This window comes from Canis lupus, chromosome 19 (assembly GCF_003254725.2).
Source record: "Canis lupus dingo isolate Sandy chromosome 19, ASM325472v2, whole genome shotgun sequence".
Classification (NCBI taxonomy): Eukaryota; Metazoa; Chordata; class Mammalia; order Carnivora; family Canidae; genus Canis; species Canis lupus.
In genome coordinates this window covers 24066949-24093418 of record NC_064261.1, presented here as the reverse complement: position 1 = coordinate 24093418, position 26470 = coordinate 24066949, and the positions used below count along the sequence as shown (strand labels likewise).

General features: G+C 39.8%; 2 protein-coding genes across 7 annotated transcripts in view; one reads left to right on the top strand and one right to left on the bottom strand.

The window, feature by feature from the left end:
• Nucleotides 1–25968, bottom strand: part of MAP3K2 (mitogen-activated protein kinase kinase kinase 2) — a 93493-nt gene extending 67525 nt beyond the window's left edge. For 2 of the 6 annotated variants that reach the window (XM_025435975.3, XM_049097379.1), the window contains exon 1: nt 24421–24826. The gene's annotated coding sequence lies outside the window, so the exon portion shown is untranslated. Of the gene's footprint in view, nt 1–24035; nt 24401–24420; nt 24827–25831 lie in introns of those variants that run through there. The other 4 variants (XM_025435976.3, XM_049097378.1, XM_025435977.3 and 1 more) reach the window with 4 other exon arrangements.
• On the top strand, nt 15492–26210 carry LOC125753046 (basic proline-rich protein-like). Its single transcript, XM_049097337.1, has 3 exons — nt 15492–15596; nt 24255–25379; nt 25482–26210. Exons 1-3 carry the CDS (start codon nt 15492–15494, stop codon nt 26208–26210), a joined length of 1959 nt encoding a protein of 652 aa, XP_048953294.1.
• Nucleotides 26211–26470: the final 260 nt, after the last annotated feature.

The following is a 26470-nucleotide window of genomic DNA, read 5'->3' as shown; positions in this document are numbered from 1 at the left end:
TCCTGCTTTAAAAAAAAAAAAAAAAAAAAGGTTTCCTAGCAAAGAATAAAAGGAATCTTTCTCACCTTAACAAAGGCATCCAGGAAAAACTAGCCAATATCTTTTTCACTGATGAAAGATTGAATGCTTTCCTCAAGATCAATAATAAAGCAAATGACAAAGCAGTCTCAATGACTCAATGAGAAAAGAATAGCTTTTCAACAAATGGTGCTGGGACTAGACAGCCACATACAAAAGAATGAAGTTAAGCTCTTGCCTCACCATATGCAAAAATTAACTCAAAATGGATCAAAGACATAAATGTGAGAGCTAAACCTGGAAAATTATCAGAAAAAAACACAGCAGTAAATTTTTATGATCTTGTGCTAATGGTTTCTTAGACATGACAAAAGTACAGGCAACAAATGAAAAAAATAAATAAGATTTTATCAGAAGTAAAGATCTTTGTGCTCCAACGGATACCATCAAGTAAATTAAAAGATGCACAGCAAAGAAAACCAACAAAATGAAAAGGCAACCTACCACATAGGTTGAGAGAAAATATTTGTAAATCATATATCTGATAAGAGATTAAAATCCAAAATATGTAAGGAATGCATAAATGTGAGTGGACATTTTTCCAAAGAAGAATACAGATGGCCAACAGACACATGAAAAAATGCTCAACATTTCTAATCAGCAGGAAAATGCAAATAAAAACCACAATATCAACTCAAAATTGTTAGAATGGCTATCATCAAAAAGACAAGAAATAACAAGTGTTGGCAAGGATGTGGAAAAAAACAGAACCTTGGTTTGCTGTTGATGGGAATGTAAACTGGTATAGCCACTATGGGAAACAATATGAAGGTTCTTCAGAAAACGTAAAAGTAGAAATACCATATGATCCAGTAATTCTACTTCTGGGGATTTACCTAAAGAAAATAAAAACACTGGGATGCCTGGGTGGCTCAGTGGTTGAGTGTCTGCCTCAGGCTCAGGGCATGATCCTGGATCCCAGGATCAAGTCCCACATGGGGCTCTCTATGAGGAGCCTGCTACTCCCTTTGCCTATGTCTCTGATTCTCTGTGTCTCTCATGAATGAATGAATGAATGAATCTTTTTTAAAAAATAAAGAACAGAAAAACAGTAATTGAAAAGATATATGCATCGGGGCAACTGGGTGACTCAGTGGTTGAGTGTCTGCCTCCGGCTCAAGGCATGATCCTGGATCCCAGGATCAAGTCCCACATCAGGCTTCCTGCAGGGAGCCTGCTTCTCCCTCTGCCTGTGTCTCTGCCCCTCTCTCTCTGTCTCTCTCATGAATAAATAAATAAAATCTTGTAAGAAAAAAAAAATGATATATGCATCCCTATATTTGTTACAGCATTATTTACTTGTAATAGCCAAGATATGTAATCAACCTAAGTGTCCATAACTGAATGGATAAAGATCACACACACACACACACACACACACACGAATATTACTCAGAATGAACTAAAAACGTAAGAAGAATGAAATCTTGCCATTTGCAACAACATGGATGGACCCTGAGGGCATTCTCTTAAATGAGACAGGTCAGACAGAGAAAGATAAATATCTATGATCTCACCTATATGCAAAATCTACAAAATCCAGAAGAAAAAATGAAAAACCGAACTCACAGATACAGAAAATAGACTGGTGGATGCCAGAGACTGGAAGTTGAAGGGTGGGTGAAATGGGCAAGAGTTGTCAAAAAAGTACAGAATTTCAGTTATAAAATAAATAAGTCCTGGGGATGTAATAGACAGCATGGTGACCATATTTAATACTGTATTGTACATCTGTAAGTTGCTAGGACTATATCTTAAAAGTGCCCATCACCAGAAAAAAAATTCTAACTCTATGTTGATGGATGTTACCTAGATTTATTGTGATCATTTCACAAATATACAAATATCAAACCATTAAGTTGTATACCTGAAACTAATATATATGTCCACTATATCTCAATAAAAAGTAAGAAAGAGGGTGCCTAGGTGGCTCAGTTGGTTAAGTGTCTGCCTTTGGCTCAGATTATGATCCTGGGGTCCCAGGATGAGCCCACGTCAGGCTCCCTGCAGAATGGGGAGTCTGCCTGTCCCCCTGCTCCTTCTCTCTCTCCCTCAAATAAATAAAATCTTTAAAAATATATATGAAAGAAACAAAGGAAAAGAAAAAAGAGATGTTTATGGTTAAGGTGTATGCCCAGGGTCCTGCAGCTATCATAAGAAAGTTGAAATCAAACCCCATTTGCTTTGACTCTACAACCTTATTCTTTATTACAATGCTATACCATCTCTTAAAGACATATTCTGAAAGTACTTTAACCTACTAATAAAATTTTAACTTTTACAGTAGAGTTAATGTATTTGATTAACATTGTCTTAACAATTTAAATAAACTTCTCTCACTGAAAATGTAGATTAGGAAACTTGTAACTCTCCTCCAAAATACCTAAAGTAAACAATTTTGTTGTTAATGAAAAGAAAATCCAGAGAAAGGCAAAAAATTTTTTGCAAAGCACATACATAGCATGCAGGGCTCCATCCCCAAATCCCTGGGACCAAGACCTGAGTCGAAGACAGACGCTTAACCAACTGAGCCACCCAGGCACCCAGTCTGGCAGTTTCTTATGAAAATGAATATACTCTTACCATACGATCCAGTGATCATGCTTCTTGGTATTTATGCAAAGGAGCTGAAAACTATATTCATACAAAAACCTGCACATAGACATTTACAGCAGCTTGATTCGTAACTGCCAAAACTTGGAAGCAACCAAGATGTCCCTTAATAAGTGAAAGGATAAACAAATCATGGGATCTCCAAAAGATATATTACTATTTAATGATTTGGAGGGGAAAAAAAGCTATCAAGACACAAAAAGACATGGAGGAACCTCAAAGGCATATTGCTAAGTGAAAGAAGCCAATGTGAAAAGGCTACTACTATATGACTGATTTCAAGAACATTACATTCGAGAAAAGACAAAGCTACAGAGACAATAACAAAGTCAGCGGGTACCAGAGTTTCAGGACGCAGGAGGGAGGGATGAATAGGTAGACCACAGTAGATTTTCAGGGCAGTGAGACTGTTCACATTACAGCATGATACTGTAATAATGGTAGGTACGTGTCATGATATAATTGTGAAGATCCATACAATATACAACACAGAGAGTGAACTCTAACATAAACTATGGACGTTAATGTTACCAATATAGGCTCATCAATTATAAGAAATGTGTCACACTAGTGCAAGATGTTAATAAATATGGAAACTAAGAAGGAGTGAGAGAGTATAGGGGAACTCTGTACTTCAATTTTTCCTAAAAGTAAACCTAAAGCTGCTCAAAAAAAAAAAAAAAAAAAGTAAAATTTCCTCCTTTTCATCTTTGGAAAGAAGGAGGGACAAAAAAACAGAATGATATTCAAAGGAACGGACAATCTAAAGTGCTGACAAGGATTCTGTGAAACTAAAACTTTCACATTGCTGGTAAGAATGTCAATGGTACAACCACGTCAGAAAAGAGTCTGGCAATTTGCTACAACCCATCCATTCCATTCAAGAAACAGTACTTACTAAAAAAAAAAAAAAAAAAGAAAAAAAAAAAGAAAGAAAGAAAAAATGGTAAGACATTTTAACATTTAGTTAACTAAATTTCTTAAATTGATATTTCATATATCTACACAAATACTTGTACACAAATGTTCACAGCAGCTTTATGTGTAATAGCCCCAAACTGGAAACTCAAATGTCCATCACCAAGTGAATAGTTAACTTATAGTGACAAAAAGAAATCATTGGAAAAATGGATAGAAAGAAGCAAGAGAGTGATGGGATTACAAAAGAGCATGAAGAAACTTCTGAGGGTTGATGGATATGTTCACAATCTTAAGAAAGGTGACAGTTTCATGGGGATATACATATGTTGCAATTTACCAAATTACCCATTTAAAACGTGCATTTTATATCAATATTTCAATCAAGCTACAAAAATTTTATTCCATAAGTACAGCTCTGACCATGACTAAGCCAATTTATGTCACACCAGGAATTTCACTACCTTATAGATGCCTCTCCTTTGATTTTTAAAAATATTACTCAGACTGGTAGCCCCTTTATTTGCCAGACTATAAATGAATTCTGACTCTAAAAAGTAAAATTTACCATCATTGGTCAGATATATCCTAATTGCAAGTATTCAAAAACTCTGAGGATAATTTCAAAGTATTTCCCCTAGAAATATTGGTCACCCTCTGGTTAAGAAGAACTGGATAGCTGGAGAGGAAGACTTTCACTGTGTATCTTTTCAAATTTTTTTAACTTTGTACCATATCATCTACTTAAAACCAAATAAAGTTCAAATTTAAAGAGAATTTTAAAAGTGTTCCCAAAACATTTGAATAATATGATGACACTAGTTTCCCAGAATGATTAAGGAAAACAATATTTACCTAAATGCAATAGATTTGGTTAACTCTTAAGGATAACTTATTAGCCACAACTCCTATGCATGATCACACCTCATAAAAATGGTAATCATTTGTAAACAGGCCTGCACATCCTTAAAAGACAAAGTCTAATTTCCACTGAGTAGTCCCTGTTGACACAATAATTATACTTAGGATTTGCTTCCTTCCTTTCATCAAGTTCTAAAAAATTTTTTAGTTAAAATGTCTTATCATTTCTTAAATTGATATTTCAAAAGAATATGTGGTCTATTTGGCAAATCAAATTTGAGTTTTCACATCTCCTTGGTAAGCAGAGTATTACAGTAGATTGTTTTAGAAACACATAGGATCTAAGTTCAGGGACGCCTGGGTGGCTCAGCGATTGAGCATCTACGTTTGGCTCAGGGCGTGATCCTGGGACTCCGGGATCGAGTCCCACATTGGGCTTCCTGCACGAAGCCTACTTCTCCACCTGCCTATGTCTCTACCCACCCTGTGTCTCTCATGAATAAATAAAATCTTTAAAAAAAAAAAAAAGGATCTAAGTTCAAAACCTAGCCATTCTGAATGCAGAGTATCAATTTTTATGAAATTAGCAAATTCTGGTTTTTCTTTTTAATTTTTTAACTGATTTTATTTATTTATTTGAAATAGAGGAAGGACACATGTACACAAGTAGGGGAGGGGCAGAGGGAGAGGAACAAATAGACTCTCTGTTGAGTGGGGAGACCAACTACGGGTTCAATTTCAGGACCTGGAGATTATGACCTGAGCCAAAGTTAGACGCTTAACAGACTGAGCCACCCAAGCACCCCTGATTTTTCTCCTTTTTAAAGTATTATACAAACACTGAATATATGTTTGCCATCTCTAACATTAATTCGTACTCATCCACATTTTATCTCTCAGTGGGTCATGTTCCCTACAAAAATAAAAAGAGCAGAGATCAATGGGACATAATAGAAAATCCAGAAATGGACCCACAACTGTATGGCCAACTAATCTTCAACAAAGCAGGAAAGAATATCCAATGGAAAAAAGTCAATTCAATGAATGGTGTTGGGAAAGCTGGATGGCAACACGGAAATGAAATTGGACCACTTTCTTAAACCATACACAAAAATAAATTGAAAATGGATGAAAGACCTCAATGTGAGACAAGAAATCCTCAAAATCCCAGAGAACACAAGCAGTAACCTCTTTGACATCAGCCATCATAGCAAGTTCTTATTTGATAGGTCTCCTGAGTCAAGGAAACAAAAGCAAAAATAAACTATTGGGGCTACATCAACATAAAAAGCTTCTGCACAGCAAAGGAAACAACAAAACTATAAGGCAAACTTCAGAATGGGAGAAGATATTTGCAAATAACATATCTGATAAAGGGTTAGCATCCAAAATCTATAAAGAACTTACCAAATTCAAAACCCAAAAAACAAATAATCCAGTTTAAAAATGGGCAGAACATTTTTCCAAAGAAGACATACAAATTGCTAACAGACACATGAAAAGATTCACAACATCACTCACCAGGGAAATACAAATCAAAACTACAATGAGATATCATCACCTCACACCTGTCAGAATGGCTAAAATTTAACTACACCAGAAACAACAGGGGTTGGCAAGGATGCAGAAAATGGGCAACCCTCTTATACTCTTGGTGGGAATGCAAACTGGTGCAGCCACTCCAGGAAACAGTATGGAGGTTCCTCAAAAAGTTAAAAATTGAACTACACTGGGATCCAGCAACTGCACTACTAGGTATTTACCCAAAGGATACAAAACTATAGATTCAAAGGGGTACATGCACCCCAATATTTATAGCAGCATTATCCACAATAGCCAAATTACGGAAAGACCCAATGTCCACTGACTGATGAATGGATAAAGAAAATGTGTATGGGGATCCCTGAGTGGCTCAGCAGTTTAGCGTCTGCCTTCGGCCCAGGGCATGATCCTGGAGTCCCAGGATCAAGTCCCACATCAGGCTCCCTACATGGAGCCTGCTTCTCCCTCTGCCTCTGCCACCCCCACCCTCCCGTGTCTCTTGTGAATAAATAAAATTTTTTTTAAAAAGAAAGAAAATGTGTACGTACACACACACACACTGGAATATTACTTAGCTATAAAAAAAATCTTGCCATTTGCAATGCTGTGGATGAAGCTAAGAGGAGAGTATTAGGGTAAGCAAAACAAGTCAATCAGAGAAAGCCAAATACCATATTTCACTCATGTGGAATTTAAGAAACAAAACAGATGAACATAGGGGGTAAAAAGAAGAGAGACAAACCATAAAACAGACTCTTAACAGAACAGCCTGAGAAATGCTGGAGGGGAGATGGGTAGGTAGGGTGATGCGTTAAATGTTTCATGGGTATTAAGGGTACTTGTTTTGATGAGCATTGGGTGTTGTATGTAAGTGATAAATCATTGAATTCTACTCCTGAAACTAATATTACACTATATGTTAACTAACTGGAATTTAAATAAAAACAAGACTACAAAAAGAAAGGGAGGGAGGGAGGAAGGGAGGCAGGCAGGAAGGAAAAAAAAACAGCAAGTATAGTGGTTAAGAGCTTAAACTGTGGAGCCAAACTGGGTCTGAAATCTGCATCTGCCACTTACTAGCTGTGTGACAGGCATATGACTCAATCTCTCTGACTTAGTTTCCTTATCTGTAATGCAAAGATTTTTATTGGTATACTGGGTATACTACCATCACTGGATTGTCATAAGAATTAAACAAGTTAATGTCAAAAAAAATAAAAATAAAAAAAAACAAGTTAATGTCTGTAAAAGTGCTTAGAAGGAACCTGGCATATGGTAATAATTATATAAACATTTGTTAAAATTAATTTGATATACCTAAATTTTTTTCTCTTCTTAAACCATACTGAGAATACTAGGAAATTTATTTTAAATGCATACAAATCTTAATTTTTTCCTGCATTAGATTATCTTGAAGAGGGTAGCTCTTAAATCAATACTCTAACAAATACAAACTTTTCAAAAACTCTCAAATCACTATAGGCTAATGTAGATAAGATATGTGCACCCTGTCATTCCCTGATACTTCTATCAGGCACTAGAAAGAAAAAGACTAATAATTGGTTTTCCAAAAACATTATTCAATGGTTTACAGACAAAACAATGGCTCTCAGTGCCCATTTCCTTAAATGTAAAATGGGGAAAGTGTACCCACTTCATATGATTGCTATAAGGTTTGAATCAAGTATTTGTAAAGCACTTACTATTACAATACCAGAGAATAGCGAACACCCCAAATATAATAATACAATTAACATTTACCAAGTTCAGCATCAGAGCCCAATCTTGTTCAGAATCCACTCTTACATGTTACATTATATTGTCTCTGATTTGTTTATTTGTTCAACATTTAATACATGCCTACTGTGTATGCTCCCCTCACTAGTCATCTGAATTACAAAAATTTGATGAAACACCAAATTCTGCAATACTAACAATGTCTTAAAAATTCTAAAATTTTTCCAAAACTTAGAAAGTAAGGCAAATGCTTATATTTTAATACTGGTATAATAAAAACATGACCAAGATTATGATCCAAGTAGCATTATACTGAACATACTCAGTCTGCTGATAGGAGCTGAACACTTTCTGCTGCTTGTCATATAAATCAAAACTCCCAAATAATAAATATCAAGCATAGTACTCTGTCAGAACTCTGAAGACAGTATTGCCAGAACCTCAAACTCCAAAAAAAAGTCCCAAGGCTAGATATTTTCCTTTTTTATTTTTAAGATTTTATTTATCTATTTGACAGAGAGAGAGAGAGCAGGTGCACAAGCACAGGGAGCAGCAGGCAGAGGGCAAGCTCCCGGCTAGGTGGGTCCCAGGACCCTGGGATCATGACCTGAGGCAAAGGCAGACCCTTAACTGACTGAGTCGTCCAGGTGCCCCAAAGCTAGATATTTTCATCACATTAATTCCCATAATTCCTTTCATTTCATGCTTTATAAAAAGGTTTTATGTGGGCACCTGACTGTGTCTTCATTATAATAAGCTCCTTGAGGACAAGAATTATTACTTACATAGCTTTATAACTCCCACAGCACCTAAAAGTACTTTGTACATGGCAAGCCCATTAACAAATACCTTAAATAAACAAATCTCAACTCTCCTTACAACCACAACATGATACAGCACACATCTGTTTTAGTCAATCCAACCCACCTGCCTTTCCCAAATGACTTCACAGATCCCACCTCCTGGTCCTTGGCTTTTGCCTGTCCCCTGAAACCCTATCTCTCCCTCCTCTTTAGGAATTCTTACTCCTAATTCTTACTCCATCTCAGAACTTACTCAGAAAATCTTCTCCAGTTAACTTAATTGACACTATGAGCACTTTGCACCCTATCTTCCTCCATTTCTGGGCATTGTCTCCTATGTAATCAATTTGAGATTCCTTAAGGGTTTTTTTTGCCACCTGTGGTTTTTGTCATATTTTCATTAGGTTGAGCTGACATCTAGGTATGCTTCATTCCTAGAAAATCTAAAAGTGTTGCTATCATTAATTAAAAATAGCTTCAGTATTTGGATATTTATGTACTACTACTTATACTTTTGTATTCAGTATTATTTTTGTATTTTATACTATTACATTATTTATAATGCTCTCATGGTACCTTGTACATACTTCACTATAACAGACTCATTTGTATATAGGTAGGGTAAACCTTATGTCCCATTTTGCTAAGGACAGTTCCAGGATAATTAAGACACTCTCCTTTCACTTTCAAAAGTAGCATATTTTGGATAATAAATTACATAGTCACCCTAAAGTGTCTGTCTCCAAAATGAAACCTATAATTATAAAAATAATGATCAGTTTATCAGTTTATCTTCAAGGCTAAAACAGAGGTGGTCAAACCACTTTAGAAATTGTGTATATGAAGAACTAAAACTATAGTACAAATTTATTTCTTTTTTTTATAGTACAAATTTCATAAAGGCTTATATTGCTCATTCCTTTGACATTCCCAAGGTGTTTAATAAATATTCAGTAAATTTTCTTTTAAAGATTTATTTAGGGGCACAGTCAGCTGGGCAACCCACTCTTGGTTTCAGCTCAGGTCGTGATTTCTTGGGTTGCAGGATTAAGCCCCAGGTCAGGCTCCACACTCAGCCAGAGTCGGCTTGGGATTATCTCTCTTCTCCCTCTGCCCCAACCTTGCTCACATGGGTACACACTCTCTTTCTCTTTAAAAAATATCTGAGAAACTGTGCATGCAGGAGTGCTTAAGACTCTCCCCCCCCCATTCTCTCTACCCCTCCCTGATCACCCTGACCCTTTTTTGTGTGTTTTGTACTCTTAAAACACACTCACAAAAAAAAAAAAAAAAAAAAACAAGGTAGAATTATATTAGTGAACAACTATAACAGAGTGAAAAGGGAGTGATTAAAGTTATTTACCCATTACAGTGGCCTTCTTCTGGCAATATGTCCCTTTGACCATCTCCACCCCTCACAAAACTGATGATCTCAAGGTAAGCAACTGACTCATGCAGGAGCAAACACAATCTCTATAAATGATAAATAGATTACCAAAGGAAAGAATAAGAACCAATAGGTACTGAGCTGTGCTAATGAAGTGCTACATGTCTTCCTGATGCCTAGCTTTTATTTCTTCTGTCTGCTGAAATGCTTCCTCCCTTTTTTCTACCTGTCCAAACTATCTTTTAGAGACTCAGCTTAAGTGTTCCCTATCACCCTCTCCTGGTCAGCTTTCCCTCTATAAATGACAGAAGTGGAAAATAATTATTTTCCTATGTGCACTGACAGTATGCTAGGCAATTCATATACACTACCACTTAACCTAAACCACACTAGAATGACAGCACTTGCCGTCTCTCCACTCACCATGAGAAAGGACCATCTTTCATAAAGGATATTATTCCCTATAATAGCTCCCTAACTCGTCTATGTGTTTATGTGTGTTCCCTGCAGCTAGACAGACCACAACATTCTCAAATACAGGAATCATGTCTTCTACTTTATTCTTCCCAGCATCAATCTCTCTTCACACTTCTTCCCTTCCCTTTCAAAATATAATCTTCCCTTCTCACTAATTACTACTATTAAAAAAGCTACTATTTTTAATAGCTTCCACTGTGCTTACACTCTGCTAAATGCTTTCAAACATTTCATTTAATCTTCAGAACACTCCTATACGGTAGATATTATCTCCCCATTTTGGAAAAGTGGAAAAAGGCTTGGAGAATTTAAAGAACCTGCCCTCTCATGGAAGAATATGAGAAATGAGAAATATCACTGTTATCATGATCACATCCCCCAACTCTACTTCCCCACCCACCTCACACTCACCTGCTGTGGCAGTGTGTACTATGTCAATTTGGTTAAGTTTAAATTGTATTTTCCAGAATCCTCTTTCCATATGGCTCCAGTTTAGAGTTGGCCAATGGGGGAAATTACTCTGAAGATCCAGGTTTGATAGACAGGTACAAAGTTGCCAGCAGATTCCACCATGTGTCTGCTCTCCCCTGCTCTGCATACAGCTCTTCCTGATTGTACCTCTCTGACCAAACAACACCCTCAGGTACACCACCAAAAACTTGACTGAAAACCACAGAAGACATAGCTATGGAAAGGCAACAACTTTCCAAAGACTTTCCGCCAGCTCTACTTTGTGGTTCTACTCCAGCACCTGGGCATACTAAACTCCTCAGATTTATCTACAAACTCTGACTTACCCATTGTACCACTGCTTCAGAAAGGCCGATTACTGACTCTTTGATCTGCCAATTTCCCCTTACAGACTTTGATGAGTTTTTTTCCACAACTGTATCAGGTTACACTCCTTTCATAAATCCTTTATTCCATAATATCATAGCACTTCTCCTTCCCTGATTGAACCCTAACTAATGCAACTACTCGACCCTCCTCCTAATCTTTTTTTTTTTTAATAGATTTTATTTCTAAGTAATCTCTACATCCACCATGGGGCTCAAACTCACAACCCCAAGATAAAGAGTCACATACTCGATGTCATGAGCACTAGGTATTATAACAGACTGATGAATCACTGAACTCTACCTCTGAAACTAATAATACACTATATGTTAATTGAATTTAAATTTTAAAAAAGAGTCACATACTCTACCAACTGAGCCAGCCAGCTGCCCCAAATACCCTCCCAATCGAATGACCAAGAAATCTCTGCACACTTTCCTTGAGATCTTCCTGCATAACCAAATCTAGGCTACTTGGTCTTTTCACAGCCTCCAATCACCATTCTTTTATATTCTACACTGCCCATCCTTGCTTCCAAACAGGGTGAAGTGTCCCTTATTCTAAAGAAACCACAGGACGCCTGGGTGGCTCAGTACATTAAGGTTGAGCATCTGCCTTCCCCTCAGGTCATGATCCAGGGTCCTGGGATTGAGCCCTGGGTCAACTCCCTGCTCAGCAGGGAGCCTGCTTCTCCCGCTACTCTCTCTTACTCATGTTCATTCTCACTTACTCTCAAATAAATAAAATCTTCATTTAAAAAAAAAAAAGGAATCTTATCTCCCTACATGATCCTCTCATTTACAAAAGAAGACAGATTTAAGTAACAGAAAACACTGTCGGTATCAGATTATTCAGTATCAATTTACTAACAAAGAACAAAGTAAGCTAAGAACACTTAGGGTAAGGGCACTGGGTGGCTCAGCTGGTTAAGCATCTGCCTTTTGCTCAGGTCAGGGTCCAGGATTGAGCCCCATGTTGGGCTCCCTGCTCAGCGTGGAGTCTCCTTGTTCCTCTTCCTCTGCCCTCCCCACCCCCGCTCCCCCCCTTCCTTGTGCTTGTGCGCTCTCTCTCTCTCTCTCAAATAAATAAAATCTTTTTTTAAAATAAATTTTAAAAAAGAATGCCCAGGGTACTTCTATACTCTGGTTGGAGATGTGAAGATGGAGAAACAAAAAACAAGGATATGGAAGGATTCTGAGAAAACAAATATTTGTTGTTATGTGGTTCGTCCCAAATGTTTTTTCCACTAGAAGTAGTGAAGCTTCATGTTTAATGTAATCATTGCAGGCTTATTCAAGTATATCCCTAAATTATTATTAATTTCTAGTGGGCATTAAAGACTGAATGTACCATTTTTCCAATACTTTTCCACCCCTTTTCCAAAAAGACCTTCCTTCTCTTTTCAGCTAAAGTATTTCCAAAGTCTTGGCTCCCTGTTCATAACATGAGAACAATTCAGTTCTTTGTTATTTTCTAAGGCCCAATGTTTACTATCCTGGATTTTATCACTAAACTATCACAGATGATTCTGATTTCTATCACATTAGTTCTGAAGTTATTCATTCACTCTTTCAACAGGCATTTTACTGAAAGCCTCCTATATGTCAAGCTCAATGCAAGGTATCTGGCTATAAAACACCTTTATAAGGATCCCTGGGTGGCTCAGTGGTTTAGCGCCGCCTTCAGTCCAGGGCCTGATCCTGGAGACCTGGGATCAAGTCCCACATTGGGCTCCCTGCATGGAGCCTGCTTCTCCCTCTACCTGTGTCTCTGCCCCTCTCTCTGTGTCTCTCATGAATAAATAAAATATTTTAAATAAATAAAATAAAATACTTTCATGAGATCTTGTTCTGACAAATTAGTCACCCTTAAACAGAGCTATTTATTCTCCAAATGCTACCCTATTAAATCTTCTCTGGACTGCTGTCATCCTAACAACCGCCTCAAACAGGAAATTTCAATCTCTTTTGACTCTCTATTTTCTATTATGTTGTGGGTCTCACAGGCTAGATAGGTCCTTAACAAATAACTTAGGGCAACTTTTTTAAATTCAGAAATTTCAAGTCCCTCTGTAACAGTCTATTTCTAATTAATGTCAGATTTAAGGCAGAATTCAGGGAGTACCTGTGTGGTTCGGTGGTTGAGCATCTGCCTTTGGCTCAGGTTGTGACCCTGGGGTCCTGGGAACAAGTCCCACATCAGGCTCCTGCAAGGAGCCTGCTTCTCCCTCTGCCTATGTCTCTGCCTCTCTTCTCTGCGTCTCTCATGAATAAATAAAATCTTAAAAAAAAAAAAAAAAACCAACAGAACTCGGGCTTTCCTACCTACCATTAGCGTTCAACAAACAATCTGAAGTATAGTTTGTGGTACTCTTTAGGAAATTTCTAGGCAAGAAATCCCATGGTACATCCCTGAGTAAGCCTCTTGACAGTAAGGCAGTATCCAACAGTCCATGACTATACAGCATAACTCTGCAATACTGAATAAAATATATACATGTTCTCAAGCCACATAACTAATCTACCTTTTCCCAAATCATGAGACGAGATTATATAAGCAGGGGCATGGTGCTCTGGGGGAGTAAAGTCATTAGACTGTAGCCCTGTATTGCTTATAGACTAGATGATTAACATCATACCATCTCTCTCAAAGTAGACTTTTATCAACACTAAGGCTGGGTTACCTTCTACTTCTTATGTTTCCTTATAGTGTCTAAGCAACTCAGATTTTATATATAGTTTGACATTGTTCATATATATGTATTATACAATAAAATATTACTAATTTTAAAAAGGCTTCAACAGGCATTTTAAAATGCCTAAACTGATTTAAAAATATATTAAAGCCTGGGACGCCTGGGTGGCTCAGCAGTTGAGCACCTGCCTTCAGGGCGTGATCCTAGGGACCCAGGAGCCTGCTTCTCTCGGCCTCTGTGTCTTATGAATAAATAAAAATCTTAAAAATAATAATAAAAATATTATTAAAGCCATCACATAAATCATGTTAATCTTCCCTTAAATTAAATTAGAGGACATTAGTCTCATTTCCTTATTGTATTAAAACAAAAAAACAAAATATTTTGGTTTTTTTGTTTTGTTTTGTTTTGTTTTGTTTTTACAAAATATTTTGTATTGAAACTCCACAGGAGTGCCTGAGTGGCTCGGCTCATAAGTTAAGCATCTGACTCTTGATCTCAGCTCAGGTCTGATTTTCGGTCATGAGTTCAAGCCCCATCTTTGGCGCCATGCTGGGAGTGGGGTCTAGTTTAAAAAAGAGGGGGTAGCTCCTCAGTGGCTCAGTTAAGCGACAGACTTGATTTTGGCTCAGGTTGTGATCTCAGGGTTCCAGGCTCTGTGCTCAGCTCAGGGTCTACTTGAGATATTCTCTCTCTCCCTCCTTGCCTCCTGCCACAATCCCCTCCTGCACATGCAATTTCTCAATAAATAAATCTTAAAAAAAAAAAAAAAAACACTCCACAAATACCATTAAAATGTAGTCAAGTCAGTTAAACTACTTACAGTAATCATAAGCTTACCAAATAATGATAACTAAGCATCTTTAGGCCAAATCTAAAATATCACTTGAGAACATTTAGCAATCATTAAATAATGGCACAGAAACAATTACAAAATGACTCCATTTTAGGCTTTAGATCTGTTCCCAAAGACTTATTTTTAAAAATCAATTCGTATTTTTCCGATTGGCTCCTATTAATAATTTCCAAAAAATAATTTTTGAACAGTTTTCCACAGCACTGCTTCTGTGGTAGGGCTGTTCACAAATACTTGATGTTCTTCTGGATATTTGGAAATATTGAACTTCCCCACCCTATGCAACTCAGGTACAGCCATGAAACTTCCTCTGGCCAATACAAGTGGTAAACATTTCTCCCAGGCAAAAGCTTTAAAAGCCAGACTGTGCTTTCACATACTTTGTTTCCTTCTGTCCTGGTGTGAGCTTATAATTTATGATAAGAAATACATACCAGGTCTTTGTCCCCATTTCTGGCAAAGAGCTCAGAAGAAACAGGTCCTTTTTTTTTTTTTTTTTTTTTTTTTTTGGTACACCTGAAGTACAGTTGATATGCAATGATACCTTAATTTCGGGCGTACAATATAGTGATTCAGCAAGTTTGCACTTTATGATATGCTCATCACAGGTGTAGCTAGAACAATGTAGGTGTCTTCTTTTATTTATAAAGAATACCCTTAAGTCACACTTCAGTGTATACTAATGAGATGACTTTTGAAAAGCATCTAGTGATGGAAGCTGGCTGCCAGGAGGAACCAACCATGGAATTAGAGGTTTGGAACTTTGAGCTCCTTCCCATGGGTTTTAGGGAGGTAAGAGGGACTGGAGATTAAGCTCAACTACCAATGGCCAATTGAATTAATCAACCATGCCTAGGTAAGAAGCCTCTATTTAAAACCCCTCTTGGGATTTGGAGAGCTTCTTAGTCGGTAGACACTCCGAAGTGTTGGAAGAGTGGCACACTGGAAGAAAGGATGGAAGCTCCACAGCCCTTCCTTTCCCCAAACCTTGCCCTATGCATCTCTTCCATCTGCTTGTTTCTAGGTTACATCCTTTTATAATAAACCAGTAATCCAGTAAGTATTATCCAGAATTCTGTGAGTTGCTCTAACAAATCAATTGAACCCAAAGAATTCCAAAGATAGGAACCTCTGATTTACAGCCAACTTGTCTGAAGCACAGGCAACTACCTAGCGCTGCCACTGGAGAGGGCAGTCCCAAAGGATTGAGCTCTTAACCTGTGGGATCTGACACTATCTCTGGCTGGTATTACAGAATTGTTTAACGTATGAAAACCCCTCCCACATACCATTCTGGTAACAATAAGCGTCAAAGTATTGAGTTTGAACGTTCAGAACAAGCCTCCTCCAAATATGACACTTTGGCATGTAGATTACTTTGATGTGAAGTGAATCAAGGCCCAAAAGATTCAGGAAGAGCTTTTAACCTCCCTTTAACTGCCTAAAAAATTTAGATAGAGGGTCTGGTCTATCGAAACTATCATCAGAGATAACTATAAAAAATATGGGGTAGGCATGGTAAATTGCAGGGGAACCGACAGGGCCTGGAGATCAAATTCCTGTGTCCCGCTGTCTCCACAAAGCATGGCAAACATGTTTACCAAACATCCGCTTTTCCCATCTTCCCATAAATCATATTCCTCCCCACTTCGAAGTCCCAGACCCCTTAGCCCTTCTCCTCTGCCCAGGACAGCATATAAGCCTCAACTGCCTTACTAACTGTGGGTCTCCTACTCTTATGGGGCTCCCAATAAATATATAATTCAATTCAGTTTATCAGTCTTATGACAACTTACCAAAGAACCTAGAAAGATTAAGAAAAAAATGTTTCCTTCCCAGGAAGCACAATATAAAGGAAAGATACAAGGTGTTTTTCTTTTACCTACGGCAACTAGTAATGTTCCAGATAGTGGCTGCTCCCAAGTGAGTTCTCAAAGTAAGGATCCAAAGTGGGATTCAAAGTAAGGATGACAACGTCGAGCAGAAGCAGCCCAACATACAGCATGAACAAAAAATACATCTTTGTTGTGTTAAGCCCCTGAGTTTGAGGGTTACTACTCAAAATGATAGTCTTGAAATTTAATTTAAAAATTACACTGAAAATTCCTCATGTTCATTCTATTCATTTCAAGAAATGTCACCAATTCTCTGACCAAGTACATTAAACTCTCTCATACAACTTCTCCTAGATACCAGAAAAGTTAACACACTTATACCATTTACTTAAAATGGACCAGTTTATTCTCTTCCACTGAAAAGTGTACCTAATACAAAGAAATCATTTTTACCCAAATATTTATCAGAATTCTCTGATCTATCATTTATAAAGAATGAGAGGTAAGAATAATATCCGTATTTGAGTGTGTTTTCCAATAATTATGTTGGCCCAACCCCCAGAAGATTCCAGTGAACATATTTCCAAGGAGAATGCTTCATGTAAATAATGTGGAAGCAGAGAGAAGGCTAAGGAACCCTTGCTCTAACCAGAAAAGCCATGCAGAATCCCAACTCTACTATGTGACACTGAACAAGATTCCTAACACCTCTAAGCCTCAATTTCTTTGCCTGTAAAATCAAGATGATATGGTCTACCATGGTTACTAAAAAATTAATGTGTGTAAAGCTTCTGGCATGTAACAGACATTTAAATATTACTTCCTCCTCCCAGGATACATTCTGAAATTTATAGAAAACTATGTGATATCCTCAATGCCAGAAGACATGCCTTTATGAGAGGGCAAAACAGCAGAACTGTGAATGTGGTTATGCAACCACATTGTGTCAAACACAAGAAGCTCTCCTAGAATGCAAAGTAAAATAACAGATGAAAATATTGAAAGATGATGATAAATATGAAGGATGGAGAATGGAAATCTGAAAACTATACACATTGCCAAGGAACCATAATACAAAGAAAAAACAAAGGTACAGATGAAAAAATAAAACCTGAAAGAACTGAAATAAAATTGAGATATTATGACTATTAACTCTCAATCTATATTCCCTAGGCGTTTAAATATCTGTATAATACATACATTCAGAAACTCAGAAACAGAAGACAAGAAATCAACATTTTCTCTTACCCAACCTCCTTAGCAAACCAACCAACACTCTCTACCTCTACCTATCAGTCTTCTGATAAAATGCTGAGCATTCAATATTAAGCTTATTTTTTACTAAAGCAGTACATTTCTGCACTCATCAATTTACCAAGAATAAAATGTTTATGTACTTGTTATATAGTTTAAATATTATATAAACCAATGAACTTGTAAATCTGAAGAGAGTTGTTCCTATGAAAATGAAGTTGAGTGTTTAGAAAGACTCAGTCAAGGTTCAAAAAAAAAAAAAAAGAAACAATTGTTGGGGTGCCTGGGGGGGTCAGTCAGTTAAGTGTCTGCCTTTAGCTCCTGCATCTGGCTCCCTGCTCAGTGGGGAACCTGCTTCTCCCTTTCTCCCTGCCTCTACCACTCCCCTTGCTTGTGCATGCATGCACTGTGTCAAAAAATAAATAACATCTTTAAAGAAAATTGTTGTTAAAGTGAGCATAGGTAAATACCGTAAAAGACTAAGAGGAATAATCATAACTCTAGATGGATCACATGATTCAGACTTCTTTACATCTGTTTTTTTAAATTAAACAAAGTAAAAATGTTTTAATTCCTCTTATATTTTTAAAAAATTAAACTAACCACCACCAGTTTTAATGACATCAAATAGAAAGGCTTCTATCTACATTAAAATAGACAACCTAAGTGAACCATGGGAGATTTTTACAATGCTGATAATGTTTTATTAGCTTTTTATATGTGAAGAACTAAACATATTATCTCATTTAAGCCTCATGACAGAGGACACCTGGGTGGCTCAGTGGTTGAGCGTCTGCCTTTGGCTCAGGGTGTGATCCTGGGGTCCTGGGATCGAGTCCCACATTGGGCTCCCTGCATGGAGCCTGCTTCTCCCTCTGCCTGTGTCTCTGCCTCTCTCTCTCTCTCTCTCTCTGTGTCTTTCATGAATGAATAAATAAAATCTTAAAAAATAAAAAATAAACCTCAGGACAAACCTATGAGTTAGGTACTATTATGTCTGTTTTACGGATAAGTGAGGCACAGAAAGGATAAACAGCAGAGCTGGGACTCACATTTTGGTCTGACTCCCAAATACCTACTCTTAACTGATTACTAATTTTTTCCTTATCTTTTCTATACTTAATTTTTTTCAGTAAACATTATAATCACTATCATTATTAGTAAACTATGTAGAGTTTACTAATTTTGTTAACTCAGTTGAAATACTACCTCCTCTTCAAGGCCTTCTGAAGTGCTCTCCCTATCCTGGTACATAGTAGGCACTCCATGAATGGTAATGACACTACTCTGGCAAAGCAAATCCAATTTTCTGGTTGCCCTGATAAAGCAGAGAGGTAGCATGATGCAACTGTTAAGAGCACAGATTGTGGAGCTGGACTGTCTACATTCAAGTTCCAGCTCTGACATCCAAAAAAAAGTGTGAACATGAGCAAGTTACTATTGGTCTCTGTGCTTCAGTTCCCTAATCTGAGTACAGTAACAGTAACTAATTCATTGGGTTCTTAATAGGGATTAAATGAGTATCTTTAACACAGTACTTAAATCAGTGCCTAGAACATAGAAAGTGCTTAAATTTGCCAAACAATGCCACAAGAGAGAATAAACAAACCTCAACCAGTAAATTAGGAAGAAACTTTTCTAAGTGACCAATGATTTGGTAGGTACCATCTTTTAAAAATCTTAGGACCCTGTAAAAAGAGGTCCCTTCTGTCAATTCTATTTATTCACTAAATATTTGGCTCCAGGCATTATGCTAGGTGCACCCGAATCAACAAAACACTGTCTCTGTCCTTGAAACAGCTAACTTCCTAGTGGAGGACAGACATAATTATAACACAATGTGGTGAATACCACAGTAGAGGCAAGTACAGTATACCTGAGGAGCATTCTGAGGTAGTCGTGATGAGGAAACCTAATTTGGGAATGACCAAAGGATACTGATAAAACCATATCTTCAACTATTATTTTAATTTGTCAGTATTAATTATTAAGGTCCACATAAATGACTAACTGCCCAAATGGGAAATATTACCTTTAGAAAAGCCTCCCAAAGTTTATAGCCACAGAGTGCTTATAAAATTTATGGTACTATGACTCTCAAACAAAACAGTCTTGAGCACTTACAAGAAAGGCAGTGTGCAAGTCTAAGGAAGGACTCCAAGATTCAACCCTATGCTGTTAGTTGGGAAGACAAAGTGGAACAAAAAAATTAAGCGACAATCTAAGAGTTAAGTAACAATAAAGAAAACAACACAAAATATGTTACAAAGCCAATACACTATTAACACCATAAAAAATGCAGTCAACCAATGTTCCCAATAAATCCCAGGGATATACAAGGCAAAAAACAAAATTATACAGATACATTTCTTATAAACCTAAGTGTGTGTATAGATTGAGAGATACCCCTCTCACACACTTGAGAATAAGGAAAGAGATTATTTATTTCCATATATACAGGTCATTGTGACTTTCAAGAGATATGTGAAAAAACTTTATAATGAATTAAATCCTATTTTTAAAAAATGATTATTTAGAAAGAGAAAGAGAGCAAGCACACCATTGCTCGCAAGCACTGGGGAAGGGGAGAGGAGGAGAGAGAATCCCAACCGGACAACCAGAGCGGAAATCAAGAGTTGGACGTCTAACCAACTAAACCAAATAGGCACCCCTAAATCATATTTTTAATGAGAGAATATATTACTTCAGTAAATCCTATTATGAAACCTTCTCCAAAACATTAACCTAAAAAAATTAATTAGAAAAAACCCAATAACCTATTAAATGTGTTAATTCTTGGGAAATAAATTCAATTTCATATTACATATATTTATTTCTACCTGGCTTAATTAAAATGAGGTTCACCTCTAAATGTAGCCAACACATCTCATAATCAGAAACCATAGTATTCATAAAATAAATAAGTCACAAGAATGTAATATGCAGCATAGAGAATACAGCCAGTAATATTATAATAACATTATAAGGTGACAGATGGTATGCAGACTTATGGAGATCATTCTGTAATGTATAAAAGTATTGAGTAACTGCTTTACACCTAAAACTAATAGGATATTGTATGTCAATTATACTTCAATAAAAAGAAATTCATAAATGTTCACTAACTTGATCATTATGAAATGAGAATGCCAAGTGAGGTTTAAAAAATGTTTTAATTCTTAAACTTCACATAGTGGTAGAATTAGGACTAGAATTTAGATCTTCTGACCCTCGATCTAGTACTCCTCGCATTCTACCAGAAAATAGTCTTCTCAAAATGCTTTTTAGTAAATCCATTCTTCCTTTATTATATTCTGGTTATTTCTGTTGTCTTGGCTAAGAAAAAAATCGCACTCCTTTGGTGAGAGTACAGGAAAAGAGAGGCATTGAGTTTTTCCCATTTTTCACAAACCAGGTTTTTTCTTATTATTATTCATAACAGGAGATACCTGGAATTCATAATTTAAAAAATTTAAAAACCACAAAATCAGAATCCAATATAACTGTATAGGATATTTTACAAATTCCTGTGATTTTTATTTATATATATGTGTGTGTGTATGTGTATATGTATCTCAACAAAAGATTGTTAACACCGAAATTCAAAAGTTGGCCTAAAAAGGGTCAGCAATAGATGCTATAACTGTTCAATGACAGATTATTGGAGAACAAGCTAGCAATACAGTGCTAATTAATCATGCCACAGATTGCTAATTTCAACGGAGAAAACATACCTTACCTTAGCCCCCATAACCAAGTGATCAAACTCAGCATCACAAACAATGGGACTTGACAGTATATGACCTGATGGGAAGTAATAGTAACTACACAGCATCACTTAGGGGTTATTCTCTTCCAAAATATTTAGTTTGAAGCTAGTCAAGCCTTTATTTTTTTTATTTTTTAAAAAACATTTTAATTATGTTCACAGCCTTTACGTTGGTTTTTTAAAGATTTTATTTCTTTATTCATGAGAGACATAGAGGGAGAGGGGCAGAGACAGAGGCAGAGGGAGAAGCAGGCTCCATGAAGGTAGCCTGATGTGGGACTCGATCCCGGGATTCTGGGATCACATCCTGGGCCAAAGGCAGGCACCAAACCACTGAGGCACCCAGGCGTCCCCTAATCAAGCCTTTAAAGCTAGCTTGTAGTTAACTAATACAGGGTAATAGAGGAACATGCGAAATGACACCATGAGTGGGGGAAAAAAAAAATCAGACAAATACAAAATGTGATTCATTTTATAAGAAAACTGGCTTGAGTGCTTTAAAAAAAAAAAAAAAGGCAACTTGATTTTAAAGGGGGCAGTTGAAACTGTTCTAGATTCAAAGGGACCAAAGAGATTTAACCAATGCAGTGAATAAAACCTTGTATCTTGGTTTGGTGTGGCTGGGCATAAAAAACCATAGAAGACCAATCAGGATAAATAGGGAGATTTATATATGGATAATGTTAGATTGCATTAAGGAATTAACAAGAAACTATCAACTAATTATTAATTAGAAAATATGTGCTAAAAATTAATAATAATGGTATTTTGGCTATATTAAGAAATGTCCATCTTTGGAAATGTATGCTGACATAATGTCTACAGTTTAGTTTCAAATAGGTGAACCAAAAATAATACACACATATTTATAGATAAAGCAAATACAGCAAGATGTCAACAAATATTGAATCTAGAGGGTCATGATATGGATGTTCACTCCATTATAATTTCCTGTATGTTTGAAATTGTTTCATAATAGAAAAAAGTTGGGAGAGGGTGTTGAGGAGCCCAGAGAGCTCCAATTCAACAAGGGAAAAAAAGATCAACCCAAAACCAAAGTTGTCAGGAACCTAACATGACTTCATTTTAGTACAGCATCTACTAAATATAGTTTACTGCTTTGGTAGCAGCAAGGTGAAACTATAAATTAAAGAGCCACATAAACCACTGCTTAATAGACAGAGTCTACAATGTAATCCAATTTTAAAAAATAAGCCTTTAACAGCTACTTCTCTCTAAAGAAACACATGGAGATTGTGCCAAGATAACCATTCTATAATGATATCACATTCAACATAAATCAACAGGACTCAACATAATCTATATTCTAACCAAATAACAAATCAAGCTGTGAACCAACCACTTGTCACCTTTTCTCTACAGACAATACTAAAACATTCGACTACAAATTTTCCCAAACCTGATAAAATACTGGAGGAAATTATAGAGTAATGTAATTAATTGGGCATCAGTACATTTCTTAAACATTTGCAACCATATGTGAAGCTTCACCTACTCAAAGAATTTATCAATATTTTCTTTTATAGGGAGGAATATTTTCTTTTTCACTAACCACAATCAAAGAAATAGTACAGACCAATGCTAAAATGACAATTTTTAGTTTATAAACACTTTTCAGTCACCACACACAAATAAACGAAAAGGGAAAAAAACATCATACTATTAAAAGATAACTTTCTAGATACTCTACAATTCTACACACTGAATTTTGACACTCAACCCAGAAGTATTGCATAAGACTGCACAAAGTACTAAGTACGTTCAGCCATTGTCACATAACTCAGCAACAAGTTTTGCAATAAGGAAATCTCAAGCTAATAACCCAACTGCGAGTTCCCCGTATGTGTCAAGAATAAACTGCACAAGTAAAATTGTAACTTTTCGGGAAATACGCATCTTATCAATTATATTTTTTAATTGTCACCATCTTTCAATATGTATCAAATAGTCTTTACCACATTTCCTCGCTTAATAAAAGTTAAAAATTCTCTTGTTCAGTCCTCCTGCAAAAGGGTAAAGGTGCCCAGCACCACCTTTTAAAAGTAATTCTTATAGTGGGGAGGAGCCAAAAAAAAAAAAAATGATTTGGCTAGGTTGCAGCAAAACACATCGGACAGCCTACTACATCTACCTATGATGTTTAGAATTCACTCGCAGGAAGAAACTCCCCAGCTATTCTCATTTTCCTCATATATTTATTTTTTCAAGACTCAAAGATGCAGCGCTACAGAAAAGACATCATATTTTCGGAATTAAGGCTTCCCGGATCACCAGTTGCATGACCTTGGCCAAACTCCCTAATCTCTCCGAGACTCAATTTTCCGTCTGTAAAATGGGGAGACACGTACTGACCTCCCTGCGCTGAGACGAAGTCAGACCGTGCAAGACAACTGCCGGCCGCACCGCAAGCGCGAGCCAGAGCGAGAAGGAAGCATCAGCCCCCATCAAGAGATTATCGCGATGTGACAACGCAAAGACAAGCACTTTTTCGCTCGCTGCATGGAACACTTCTCCTCCCAGGCACCAGCTGCGCTCTTCCTTCTAAAGCCCTGCGGAGTACGTGTCTGACAGCCACACGGCCAGCCGTCCACTTGGCTCAGACCTGGGCTTCGGGTCGGGGTGCGGGACCCCGAGATCTGCCCGCCGCGAGCGGGACGGCCACCCAGCGAAACCCCCGGCGGGGCTGCTGCGCCCAGGCCCGCCGCGGTCCCCGCCCCGCACACACACAGGCACGTACCGGCCGCTCCGCGGGGACGCAGGGAGCCGCAGGCCCGAGGAGGGGCCGCCACCGCCTCCGAGCCCGCCCCTCCGCCCCCGCGCGGCCTGTCACCGCGCCCCCCGCTCCGGGGACGCCGCGGGCCCCCGGGGGCCGGAGGGGCGCGCGAGGAGTCTGGCGCGGGCCGGGTCCCTCCTTCACATGGAGCCCGCGCGGGCCGTCGCGGCCGGCCGGGGCCTCTGGGCGCCCCTCGGTCCTCGCCGCCGCGGCCCCGAGGCCCGCGCGAAGCTGGGCAGGAAGGGAGGAAGCCGTGGGCCGGGCGCCGCCAGAAGCCGAAGGAGGGGCGGGAGCGGAGACTCCGCGGCCGGAGGTGCCCGGCCTGCCCGTCGTCGTCGGCCGCGTCGCCGCCGCCGCCGCCGCCGCCGCCGCGCGCCCCCTTAACGCCGCACCCAGCGGCCGCACCACCTCCGTCAGGCGCCGCAGCTGAGGACAGCGGGGCCGCCACTACACACGGGCCCGTGACGTCGGGCGTAGCGCGGCGCACGTCACGGCCGGCTCGCTCGTGCGCGCGCAGCCCTCCCGCCAGCCGGGAGCCGAGGCCGCCGCGGGCGCGCGCGCCCACCCTGCAACGCCGCGCGGAGGCCGAGGGGAGCGTGCCCGCGCCTGCGCAGTGGCCGGCGGCGCCCACGCACGCTCGGCGGCCCCCACCCTCTGGGCGGCGCGGGGATTCCCAGCCCGGGTCAGCCGCGGAGCCGGCCCCGCCCCGAGCTCCGGGCCGCCGCCGCCGCCGCCGCGCTCGCGCACGCGCGCCTGTGTCGTCCGGCTCCCGTGGGAGTCCTGGCGCGGGGGCGGCTCCTGCGGGGGCGGCGACCGGGAGGGGAGCGGCCGCGCTCGCGCGCAGGCGGCGGGCGGAAAGCCCTCTGCCTCTGAATTCTCGAGCTCCACTGCGGACTTATTTTCTGAAGCACTTTAGAAATCATGTGAAGACTTTATTTATTCATGAGAGCCGCAGAGAGACAGGGAAATGGGCAGAGGGAGAAGCAGGCTCCCTGCGGGGACCCCCATGCGGGAGCCGGTCCCAGGACCGCGGCAAGGACCGGGCCGAAGGCAGACGCTCCACCGCTGATGAGCCAAGTGCCCAGGACGTTAGAGGTCCCTGTCGGCTTGGCGGCCGGCCGTCAACCCCCGCGGGCCTTCCAAGCTGTACGGCCCCCCGGTTTACTGCCTATCGCCGTTCTGGGGGCCCCCGCAGGCGCCACTCCCCCAGGGCAACAGACGGGGAGCGGCCCAGAGAGGAGTCCGACGCCCCGCCCCAGCGCGGTGGCAGGAGCCCAAACCCGAGTCTCGCCCCGACCCCCTCGCTCCGCGGGGCCCGCAGGAGGCAGCGCGAACTAACCGCGTGGCGGGAGAGGCCCTGGCCGCGGTCACTGACCTGTATTCCGACCGTTTCCAGCCCACGCTGCTCTGACCTAGAAAGCATCTTTTCCGCCCCATCTCTTCTTCCCTCAAGTACCCCGGACGACTTCCGGAACCATTTTCCCCTCGCTCAGCGTCTACTGGGTTTCTCGGTCCCTGGTGGGCCCCTCCCCCACCCGCCCCCACGCGCCCCCACGCGCCCCCACCCGCCCCGCCGCCTCCGGCCTATTCCGGACCTCAGTTCCAGCCCCGCGCTTGAATTCAGCGAGATGGCAGCGGCACCAGCAGGCCTGGAGGGGAGCATCTGCTCCAACTCCGCGGCCCAAGCTGCTCAAGGAGCGGGCCTCCGTGGGGCAGGGACCCTACCCTGGGAGACGGTGCTGGACGATCACTAAGTATCTGGGGCCCCTCCCTGGAGTCCTCATCACAGACCCTTTCAGAGATAGCAGAGGCGACGGCGCCAAGTTGCTATTTGGCAGGTGTTTGTAATAGTGAAAGCCTCAAAACCACCTAAATGACTATCAGACCGAGCTGATAATGGTTCATCTGCTCTGCACAGAATTAGGCAGACAAGACAAAGAAGGGCCTATACCAGAGGACCTCAAAAATACCCAGATCGATAGAAAATCAGTTTGCTCCCACTGGTTCAAAAAGT

What these genes read in the sequence shown, in the direction of transcription:
- LOC125753046 (XM_049097337.1), top strand. Translation starts at nt 15,492, where the DNA reads ATGACTTTTGAAAAGCATCTAGTGATGGAAGCTGGCTGCCAGGAGGAA. An exon ending in TTCCCATGGGTTTTAGGGAG is followed by an intron (nt 15,597 to 24,254) that starts GTAAGAGGGACT and finishes CGTGTCTGACAG; the next exon opens with CCACACGGCCAGCCGTCCAC. An exon ending in TGAAGCACTTTAGAAATCAT is followed by an intron (nt 25,380 to 25,481) that starts GTGAAGACTTTA and finishes AGCCGGTCCCAG; the next exon opens with GACCGCGGCAAGGACCGGGC.